The sequence below is a fragment of the Physeter macrocephalus genome, chromosome 6, assembly GCF_002837175.3.
Source record: "Physeter macrocephalus isolate SW-GA chromosome 6, ASM283717v5, whole genome shotgun sequence".
NCBI lineage: Eukaryota > Metazoa > Chordata > Mammalia > Artiodactyla > Physeteridae > Physeter > Physeter macrocephalus.
This window is the reverse complement of record NC_041219.1, coordinates 43096727-43108356: the sequence shown is the minus strand read 5'-3', so window position 1 is coordinate 43108356 and position 11630 is coordinate 43096727. Positions and strand designations below refer to the sequence as shown.

Genomic DNA, 11630 nt, shown 5'->3' with positions numbered 1-11630 from the left:
TCATGTATTAAGTATTCTCACATCTAGTAGATTAGTTTCTCTTCACAAGGACTCAGTGAGGTGTTTGGAGAAAGTATTAACTCACCCTCTTTCACAGTTGGAGAAAACGAGGCTCAGAAGAAATAGGACCTCACCCAGGGGGTGCTGAAACCAAGCCCCACTTCTATCTCCTTCAAGTTCTCTTTCTGCCTCTGTCCCCATTCCCCATCCCCAGCCACCCACCTGATGTGTCCACAGGAGCTGCCCATCTGCCCCAATAGCAGCCTCAGTCCAGAGTGGCCCGGACTGGCTTGAACAGAAGTGTAGACTCACTGTCAGTTTCTGACCTGGAGAGAAAATCCCAAGAGACGTCGGGCAAGGAGGGAGGGAAAGTAGATCCTGTTACGGTCTGAGCATTCCACTTACAAGCAACTCTGAACAGAGAGAAGGAAGATGAAGCCCCATGTCCTGGCAGACCCCTGGCCCACCTCAAGGTCCCTGCCTCACCTCTCCACTCTCTCTCATAATGTCAGAAAACCGTGAACCACCCTGGTGTGTGTGCTGAAGCCCAGGAGTGCAGATCTGCGCAGCGCAACTGCTGCTGGAGACCAGTAGATGGTTGCTGGGGGGCAGCCCCCCACGTCCATTGGAGTTGCCATGGCAATCACCCTACACAGGGCTCTGTTACCTCAGCGGAAGGATAGGCCCACCCTGGGGAACAGAGGCCAGGGAGAGCCAGTACTAAGTGGGCAACAGGGCCCTTCAGGTGTTGTTTACTCTCTCATCCACTAAAAATGTCCCCTGAGTATTCACCACAGACCAGGTTCCGTGCCAGGCAGAGAGAGCTCAGATGCCATCCAGGGTGAAGGATGTTCTTGGGATTACAAAGCGTCAAGTAGAGGGAGTGACTGGTCATTTCTGTGCAATGCCCAGCACATTGCCTAGCACGGAGTGAGGTGTCACCTGTAATTCTAAGCCAACCCCGTAAGTGATTCATCAGCAAGGCCTGCAAAATACACCAGACTCAGACCCCTTTACCCACCTCCACATCCCCCCTGGCCCCTCGTAGAAGCCAGCACCACCCCTTGCCTGGGTTAACACATTTGCCTCCTCCCTGGTCTCCTTCTTTTGCTCTTGTGCCCGGCATTGATTATCGACTGCTCCATCACAGCATTACCAGAGGCTGAGCAGCCTAACATACTTTATCACAGTTTCTGTGAGTCAGGGTCTGGGCATGGCTTAACTGGATTCTCTGCTTTGGAGCCTCAGGAGGCTTCAGTCAAGGTGTTGGCTGGGGCTGTGCTCTCCTCTGAGGCTCGACTGGGGAAGGATCTGCTTCCAAGACCATGAGGTTATTGGCAGGACACAGTTACTCATGGTTTGTCGGACTGAGGGCCTCAGCCAGAGGCCATCCTCGGTTCCTTGCTATGTGGGCCTCCAACACGTCACTCACTTCATCCAAGCCAGCAAAGGAAAATGCCCAGCACAAGATGGGCATTATAATCTCATGTACTGTAATCACAGAAGTGTCAACTATTATAGACTAAAGGTTTGTGTCCCCCCCTAAATTCATATGTTGCAGCCCTAACTCCCAATGTGAAGGTATTTGGAGTTAGGGTCTTTGGGAAGTAATTTGGTTTGGATGAGGTCATGAGGGGTCCCCACGATGGAATTGGTGTCCTTAGAAGAAGAGAAAGAGGGACCAGAGCACTGCTCTCCCCCTCTTCCCCTCTCTCTCTCCAACATGTGAGGACACAATCAATGAGAAGCCAGGAAGAGAGTTCTCACCAGGAACCAGATCCACTGGCACCTTGATTTTGGACTTCTAGCCTCCAGAACTGTGAGAAATAAACCTCTGTTGTTTAAGCCAGCCAGTCCTGCTATAACAGCTCAAGGTAAGACAGCATCCCATACCATTGCTGTATTTTGTTGGTTCAAAGCAAGTTGCAGTTTCCACCCACATTCAAGGGAGGGGATTGCACAGGGGGTGGACATCAGGAGGCAGAGATTATGGGGACAAGCCTAGAGTCTATCCACCAAGTCTCTTACCCACCTCAGCAGCCAAGTGATCTTGTTAGAACTTATTTGGACCATGTCACCCCTCTCATCAAAACCTTCCAGTAGCTTCCCATCTCAACCAGACTAAAACCTGTAGTCCTTCCACTGATTTGCAAGGCCCTACCATAGACGTCCACCCCCTTCTCTGACCTCATCTCCTCCCCCTCTCCTGATCACTCCCTTGGCCCCAGCCATGCTAGTATCCTCTGTTTCTTGAACACACCAAGCCCAGTCCTGCCTCAGGGTCTTTGCCATTCCCTTTGCTTCAACTTTCTTTCCCTAGATATCTACGTGACTTACTTTTCCAACCTCCTTTGGGACTCTGCTCACCTTCCCAGATCACCTTTTTTTTTTTTTTTTTTTGTGGTATGCGGGCCTCCCTCTGCTGCGGCCTCTCCCGTTGCGGAGCACAGGCTCCAGACGCGCAGGCTCAGCGGCCATGGCTCACGGGCCCAGCCGCTCCGCGGCATGTGGGATCTTCCCGGACCGGGGCGCGAACCCGGTTCCCCTGCATCGGCAGGCGGACGCGCAACCACTGCGCCACCAGGGAAGCCCCCCAGATCACCTTTAAAAAAAAAAAAATTGTAACCCACCCCACACTCCCCATTCCCCTTATTACTCTTTTTTCCCACAGCACTTGTGTCACCATCTTATACCATATATATATATATATATATATATACACATACATATATATATATATATATATATATATATATGTACATTTGTTCTTTCCCCCAGGTAGAATGTGGAGCACACATGAGGAGGGAGATTGTGTTCACTGCCATGTCACCAGCACCTGGACCAGTGCCCACCTCACCGTAGATGCTCAGGAAACATGTTGATGGAATGAGCTCTGGGACTGGAGAAGGAGGAGGGGGAGGAGGGAGAGTCTTCATCCCCTGAGATTGGCTCTTTGGCCCCTAAAGGCTCCAATAAGGGACCTAAAGCTGGTAGGAGAAGGATGGCATGGAGGCAAGAGGGGTCAGCCGTCCAGACTGCCCTAGCCCTCTTCCACTGCAGACCCCGTGGGCCCTCAGCCCCCTGCCACTAACCCAACACCCTCAGCAGTAACAGAGCACCTGATTGCCCCAATACTGGGTTAGGGGCTGGGGTCCATCACTGACACCCTTGGTCCCTGGACCTACTCCTCCTGTCCAAACTTAACCCAGGAAGACTGGACAGCTGGGATCAGAGAATCCGCATTAGGTGGGGCCTGGAATCATCTTGAAGCCCCAAAGGAGGGTTTAGACAGCCTGTTTCCAGGAAACTCCAAATCCAGTCACATAGGTCCCAGTCTACCAGGTTACTTTCTTCTCCTGTAGCTTCCTGATTCCCACTGCCAGAGCTCAAAGACCTTCTCCCAGGGGCTGAAGCTGCTTCTCCAGCCCTTCCCCCCATCGCTCCCCAAAGGGTCTTATTCTGATCCAGGAAGGGCACCCAAGGTGGAGACCACCTTCCTTTGGCCTACTTCTTTTTTTTTTTTTTTTTTTATTTTATTGGCATACAGTTGATTTACAATGTTGTGTCTTTTTTTTAAATTGAATTTTTATTTTATTTTGGGGTATAGCTGATTTACAACGTGTTAGTTTCAGGTGTACAGCAAAGTGATTCAGTTATACATATACATATATCCATTCTTTTTCAGATTCTTTTCCCATATAGGTTATTACAGGATGTTGAGTAGAGTTCCCTGTGCTATACAGTAGGTCCTTGTTGATTATCTATTTTATACATAGCAGTGTGTATATGTTAATCTCAAACTCCTAAATTATCCCCCCGCCACCTTCCCCCTTTGGTAACCATAAATTTGTTTTCGAAGACTGTGAGTCTGTTTCTATTCTGTAAATAAGTTCATTTGCATCGTAGTTTATTTTATATTTTTATTTGTATTTTTTTTTGCGGTACGCGGGCCTCTCACTGTTGTGGCCTCTCCCGTTGCGGAGCACAGGCTCCGGACGCGCAGGCTCAGCGGCCACGGCTCACGTGCCCAGCCGCTCCGCGGCATGTGGGATCTTCCCGGACCGGGGCACGAACCCGTGTCCCCTGCATCGGCAGGCGGACTCTCAACCACTGCGCCGCCAGGGAAGCCCTGTATGGTATTTTAGATTCCATATATAAGTGATATATGATATTTGTCTTTGTCTGACTCACTTCACTTAGTATGATAAACTCCAGGTCATCCATGTTGCTGCAAATGGCATTGTTTCATGCCTTTTGATGGCTGAGTAATATTCCACTGTATATATGTACCACAGCTTCTTTATCCACTCCTGTCGATGGACACTTAGGCTGCTTCCGTGTCTTGGCTATTGTAAATCGTGCTGCAGTGAACACTGAGTTGACCTGCTTCTGACCATCACCTCTTCTGAAAGGCCCCAGGGCCTGTGGGACACCTCTCTGAACACTCATTTCAGGTGAAGACCAGCTGTCTCCCCTCCCACCCCCTCCTCCTAGAGGGCTGGGCCCACAGCAGGAAGGGGCGGTGCGCCGGTTAACCTAGGTTTCACTCTCTGTCTGGCTTCCTGGTACCCCTTCCAGGAAAGGTCCCAGCGTGCTCCATCTGACAGGCGGCAACAGGCGGCTTCCTTTACCAAAACTAAATAATAAAGCGGTGTCCCCAGTGTGTGGGTGGGTGTGGAGGTTCCCTTCCTCGGTGGATTCTAAGGAATCTGAAGGAGAAGGAGACATGGGGTAAGGATGGAACCAAGGGAGAAACGGGCTCACACAGCTACTCGGAAAAGGCCAGTTTTATTCCAGTGTTGTTGGGAAAAGGAGCGCTCTACACATTAACTCTAAAAACTTGTTCATCTCCTTAGCCGATGAGGCATGGACCAGCTGCGGGCCACGCTGGGGTCACTCCACTGGCAGGAGTTGTGGGCGAGGGTAGGAGAGGCCACTGCTCACGCCTTCCCGCCCTTCCCCTGGGACACCCGGGTCTCCGGGGGGGCCCGGTGGAACCACTCGAACCAGGAGCCATCATAGATGGCCACATCGGGCTTGCCGCAGAGGTAGGCGGCCAGGGCGATGTGGCAGGCAGTGACACCCTTTCGGCACGTGGCGATGATGGGCTTTGCGAGGTCCACCTTCTTAGCCTCGAACATGGCACGGAGCTCCTCCGGGCTCTTCTCGAAGCCATCCTCCATCAGGAAGTCCATGAAGGGCATGTTGACTGAGCCTTGGATGTGGCCCGAGTCCAGTCCTGGGCAGGGGTAGAGGACAAAGGGAAGGACAGGGTTAGGAGCGACACAGTGGGTGGGGGTAAGTGGGGCCTGGAGGTCACAATCAACCGTGGCTACAAGGAGAGGGAGCTTTGCAAATAAAAATAACATCTTTGCCCTTCTCAGAGCTCAATTTATTCCAGCCCTACCTACATCCGGTACTCGTGACACCACCCCCCCACGCCAAAATCTGCATTGAAGCAGGAATGTCCTACCTGCTTGAGAGGACAGGGAGGAGTCTTGGCTCTACCATCTACTAACCTTTACCTTGGGCAAACTGCTTCACTTCTCTGAACCTCAGTTTTCTCATCTGTAAAATGGGCTCAGTGGTACGTACCTATCTCATAGGGTTGTGGAGAACAGCAAATGGGACGATGACTGCAAATGCTATGGGCTATTGCTGAGAACACGGTGGTGAAGGGGAGACACAGCCCAGGCTCTCAGGGAGGTTACAGTCTAGCAAGGAAGATAGAGGTTAAACACATAACCACATAATTCACTAAATATAATGTCACTCCATTTTACAGATGAGTACACTGAGGCTTGGCAAAGTGAAAAGGCTAGCCTGAGGCCACACAGAGAGGTAAAGGCAGACCCAGGATTACACCCGTGGTTTTCCTGTCAAGCACACAGTGTGGAAAGAGCCTGTGACTTGATTTTAGACGTAAGTTCAATTCCCAGCTCTGCCACTTACTGGCAAGGTGACCTCAAGCAAGTCACATAACCTCTCTGACCCTCAGTGTCCCCGTGGGTAAAGTGGGAGTGAGTGTTTGCGTGTGTAAGGGCTGTTGTATAGGGTAAAGCACCGACTTACTACAGCTGGCCGAGCCACCCTCAGATGCTGCTGCTTCTCTACCACTTCCCCACCTACGATGGGGGACAGGTGAGAATGGGGGAGGTGTGGTCCCTTCAGGACCATTCCAGAACCTTCTCTGCACCCAGTAAGGCCCCCTGCCAAATCTGGCTTCAGAATTTGCCCCATTTGTGGGGCAAATGGGGCTGGGCCATGGCCAGAGCTGGCGCCACGTGCAGATCCAAGGCCTAGGTCACTCCTTGTCCTCAAGCACCCTACACCCTGGCAGACTGGACACTGGGAGTGGGGCTCGAGGAAGGTTGGGATGTCTCTTTGGGCTCCCCTTCCTCCAAAATTCCCCACTTAACCCAGACTGTGGGCCAGGGCAGGACCAGACTGGGCAGCAGTGGGAGGGAAAGGACCTGCGTGGGGGTAATCAGGGCACCAGCGTGCAGCCAGGCATGCCCTGCACGTCTGAGCCCCAGTTCCCCACCTTTGAAATGCGGAGATAACCCCACCTTCCCCACAGGCTTGTTGGGAAGTCGACTTCTGCAGATAAAAACCCCTAATGAGGGCTTCCCTGGTGGCGCAGTGGTTGAGGGTCCGCCTGCCGATGCAGGGGACACGGGTTCGTGCCCCGGTCCGGGAGGATCCCGCATGCCGCGGAGCGGCTGGGCCCGTGAGCCATGGCCGCTGAGCCTGCGCGTCCGGGGCCTGTGCTCCGCAACGGGAGAGGCCACAACCATGAGAGGCCCGCGTACGGCAAAAAAAACCCCCTAATGACCTTGGGCAGCCAGGAGGTGAACAATCATGCCAGCAAAGTCCCATTCTCCTCACCCCGAGGCCAAAGAGGATTCAAAATTTGCTGACACGAATCAAGAGTTCCTTTGATTGACTAGATGTCCTGACTTACAAAATTTTTTTTTGAGGATTTCCTTTTTTTTTTTTAACTTTTTCCTTTTTTTTGCCTGCACTGGGTCTTCGTTGCTGCGCGTGGGCTTTCTCTAGTTGGGGCAAGCGGGGCTACTCTTCGTCGCGGTGCGCGGGCTTCTCGTTGCAGTGGCTTCCCTTTGTTGCAGAGCACGGGCTCTAGGCGCGTGGGCTTCAGCAGCTGTGGCACGCGGGCTCAGTAGTTGTGGCTCGCAGGCTCTAGAGCGCAAGCTCAGTAGTTGTGGCGCACGGGCTTAGTTGCTCCGCAGCATGTGGGATCTTCCCGGACCGGGGCTCGAACCCGTGTCCCCTGCATTGCCAGGCAGATCCTTAACCACTGCGCCACCAGGGAAGTCCCCTGACTTATAAAATTATAGTGATTTCTTCCTGTTGTGATTTCACTTTTTGCCTGGAAACTTGCATCTAAGATCAGATGTGTACCGACCCTACCGATAAAGGGCAATTGGTCTGTTGGCTTCAAAGGTGTTCTTTTCCAAGAAACCCAACTTTAAAATGTTTCAGGGAGTTCCCTGGTGGCCTAGTGATTAGGATTCCATGCTTTCACTGCTGGGGCCCAGGTCAATCCTTGGTCGGGGAACTGAAATCCCGCCAAAAAAAAAAAAAAAGTTTCAGTACCCAGGCCGCGGGCTGGATTTAAGTGCATTGAAGAGCACAAGTGTTTGTTGAGTCCTGAACGCTGTTTTGTTTCTTTCCACTCATCCCTGATGAAACAGCTTTATTGTTTTCTTCTAATTCATAAAAGGCACCTCTCTGAGTAAAGAAGTTGGGGGCAGGGCGCTCTGCCTACTCGAGCCCCCACACAGGGCCAGCATCGGGAGGTGGGAGCCTTTCCTTTCTGCCAGGGAAGGCTCAGGGCCTGTCTGAGGAAGTTAAATGAGCAGGAACTGGCCGCCTGCATCGGGGGAGGGCTGAGATGAACTTGGTAGAGGACCTCGGAGAACAGCCGACAGCCAGCGACAGCCAGCGAGGGGAAAGGCGCTTGGCACCCAGGAGCAAGGGCTCCCACTGCTCCCCCAAGTCCAGCTTCAGCTGCAGGCTTGTGGCTCTCCCTGGCCCCAGCAGGCGTGCCACCAAGCTCAAAACCTCTGGCACCAGACAATGGGCTATCTCAAGAACTTTGTCTTCCTCAGTCCTCATGGAGCTGGGGAGAGAGATGAGCCTCCTGGCACGAATGGGGGGCCCAGGCCCAGAGAGGTGAGGTGACTTGCCCAGGACACACAGCACAGGTGTGATGCGTAGTCAGGTGTGCCCAACCCCAAAGCCTGTGTACTTTGACTACCCTGAGCCTTCCTGCAAAGAGTGGCTGAAGCGGGGGAATGGCTGAGATGACCTCTCCTGATGCCTGCTCCGAGGTCTGGGACTTGACCTGATGTTCCAGCTTTGGCCAAGGAGATGCTAGTCGAGTTGGTGAGCTGGCATCCCTCAGGTCACTGATAGGTATGGGTTTTCAAGGCCAGGAAAACCTGTGTAGCTCTTTCTTGCTTTCGTCCTAAAGACACTAAGGAACCCAGCACAGGCAGCCCCAGTGGGCAGCCCCCAACGCTGGCGGCTGGGAGGCTGCTCAGCACTCCCCCTGACCCCCACCCCACTCCCCATCCCTGGGAGGGACACAGGCAGGAGCCATACAACCCCATGATGCAATATGAAGCAACACCTCAAAGCTATGACCTTTCCCCGCCACTGCCAACCCCATCCCCGTGTTTGCTTACACAGCAGCGGCCTTGGGCAATAACACCACTTTGATCCTGCGACTGGGGTCAGGTCTTGGCCTCTGTGTCTGGATAAAGAAGTTTCTGCTCCCTTTCCCCACCTGCAAAGTCAGACCACTTGGAACCCCCGCCTGCCTCCCCTGTCGGGCTGCTGTAGGTACCCGGGGGAGAATGTATATAAAGTGTCCTGCAAATAACAGTACGCATTAGGGGGTCAATATCCTCCCTCTTCACCCTCATGGACCACCCCCCTAACCTGGGGTGGGCGGTGGGGACGAAAAGAGAATGTTTATACAGACACTGGATCAACTCCCACCTCTGTTCTCTCCCTTTCCCCAAGGCTCCTACAAGGTAAGTGGTGTTCCTTTCACTAGGAGGAGGGTTCAGAGGTGAAGGGAACTGCCCGAGGCCACACCAGGATGTAAACTCAGGTCTGTCTGACTCTCACCTTTTGCCCCTTACAAACAGGACTGAAGGCACTGGGGGCACAAAACTGAGGCCAGAGGGGAAGTTACTCGCCTGAAAGGGGCAGAAGTGGCTGTCGGGTTTCTAAGGCCCTGTTTCCAGCTCCTCTTGGGGGTCTTTCCTTCCAGGGACACCCACACTCCCCTGGGTGTTACATCTGGACAGTTGAGCCCACGGGGTGCCTCTGTGATCCCACCACAAGCGAGGGACTGTGAACTCAGCAGGATCTCACGTGCCCTAATATTCCCCAAATGTCTTGTACGGGAGGCTTTCCAGGCGGCCCGGCCTTCGCACAGTTCCTCACCCTTCTCAAAATACCTTTCCAGCCACTGCTGCATTTAATAAATACACAGCCAGGTGGGTAGGGCTGGCATTACTCTTTTCATTTTATAAGGGAACCCAAAGAGGCCAAGCAATTAACTGATTGAGGTCCCAGCACAAAGGAGGAGCAGGGCTTAAACTGGGGTCCATGCTCCCTGGCCTCCAGATGGGAACTGGAGGGGGGGGGGAAGCGGGCCACGGAGAGGGGGACAGACTTTAGAATTCGGGGCTTCCAGGGGGTCTTACCCGCAGCCGCAGGCTTTTCCCCTCTCTGAGCCTCAGTTTACTCATCTCTAAAATGGGAGTAAGGAGATGGGATCCGGCATCTCTAAACTCTCCCTTTACTTATTCTGTCTGCTTCAGAGCAAGCTGGGGAGCAGCTAGAGAAACAATTCCACCTCTCCTCCCTCCAGCGGCAGCTTAAGTCCCGAGGAGAGAAGGTGCCTTGAACCAAGGCCAGGAGGAGCCTGCAGGAGCTCCGTGCCCGGAGTCTCTGGAAGGTGCTAAACAAACTTGAATCTTCAACTCCAGAACTTCAGAGAGCAAGCTGGGCAGGAAGAACACGGGGCTCGGAGAAAGCCACGATGGGGAGGGCAGAGCCCTGCTCTTCCCACTAACTACCCAAGTGGCCTTGACCTACTCCTTCCTCTGTGCACCACAGCCTCTCTTCTGACCAATGAGGCGACCTTCCAGGCCCTCCAGCTCTAAGAGTGTTGGAAGCAGCTTTCACAGCACTCTCTCCTCAGAGGCGCAGAAAGGAAGGGATTTTTCAACAAGTTAGTCCAAACGTTGCACAGCAGTTGGATTCCACAGAGGCGCCCTGACTGAGGACAAAGCCGCAGCCCCCTCCAGCCATCCTGAGGGCTCAGCCAGCCTGGGCCCCGAGGGGCCCTGAGAGCAGTGAGGTCCTGGCCACCAGAGGTGTCCAGGCAGGGGCTGGAAGGAGCCCGGAAGGGATGATGGCAAGACCTCTGCGGTCATCTCTGTTAGGAGTTTCTAGCTAGAACGCAGCATTTCCTCTCCTGAGACTCCCCCCACCTCCAGCAGTGTAGAACCCTCCCCGCAACACACACACCCCCTTTGTCCAAAGGAGAGAACTCTTGAGCCATCTCCCTAAAGATGCCTAGCGGAGGGGCTCCCTGCTGGCCCTGGGAGGTGGGGAGTGGGCAGCATGATGGTGCATCCTGGTTTAGAGCGCTGGTTTGAAACTAGGCAGCACTGGGTTCAAATCCTAACTCTGCCACTTAAGAATGTGGAGCACACATGAGGAGGGAGATTGTGTTCACTGCCATGTCACCAGCACCTGGACCAGTGCCCACCTCACCGTAGATGCTCAGGAAACATGTTGATGGAATGAGCTCTGGGACTGGAGAAGGAGGAGGGGGAGGAGGGAGAGTCTTCATCCCCTGAGATTGGCTCTTTGGCCCCTAAAGGCTCCAATAAGGGACCTAAAGCTGGTAGGAGAAGGATGGCATGGAGGCAAGAGGGGTCAGCCGTCCAGACTGCCCTAGCCCTCTTCCACTGCAGACCCCGTGGGCCCTCAGCCCCCTGCCACTAACCCAACACCCTCAGCAGTAACAGAGCACCTGATTGCCCCAATACTGGGTTAGGGGCTGGGGTCCATCACTGACACCCTTGGTCCCTGGACCTACTCCTCCTTTCCAAACTTAACCCAGGAAGACTGGACAGCTGGGATCAGAGAATCCGCATTAGGTGGGGCCTGGAATCATCTTGAAGCCCCAAAGGAGGGTTTAGACAGCCTGTTTCCAGGAAACTCCAAATCCAGTCACATAGGTCCCAGTCTACCAGGTTACTTTCTTCTCCTGTAGCTTCCTGATTCCCACTGCCAGAGCTCAAAGACCTTCTCCCAGGGGCTGAAGCTGCTTCTCCAGCCCTTCCCCCCATCGCTCCCCAAAGGGTCTTATTCTGATCCAGGAAGGGCACCCAAGGTGGAGACCACCTTCCTTTGGCCTACTTCTTTTTTTTTTTTTTTTTTAATTTTATTGGCATACAGTTGATTTACAATGTTGTGTCTTTTTTTTAAATTGAATTTTTATTTTATTTTGGGGTATAGCTGATTTACAACGTGTTAGTTTCAGGTGTACAGCAAAGTGATTCAGTTATACATATACA

At 53.2% G+C, this 11630-nt stretch overlaps 1 protein-coding gene across 1 annotated transcript in view; it reads right to left on the bottom strand.

Moving 5' to 3' along the window:
- Positions 1 to 4769: 4769 nt before the first annotated feature.
- TST (thiosulfate sulfurtransferase) overlaps positions 4770 to 11630 on the bottom strand; it is a 14001-nt gene continuing 7140 nt past the window's right edge. Inside the window, exon 2 of the mRNA XM_007111770.3 lies at positions 4770 to 5239. Coding sequence (XP_007111832.1) covers positions 4941 to 5239 — 299 coding nt within the window. The 3' untranslated portion in view covers positions 4770 to 4940. The remainder of the gene's footprint in view (positions 5240 to 11630) is intronic.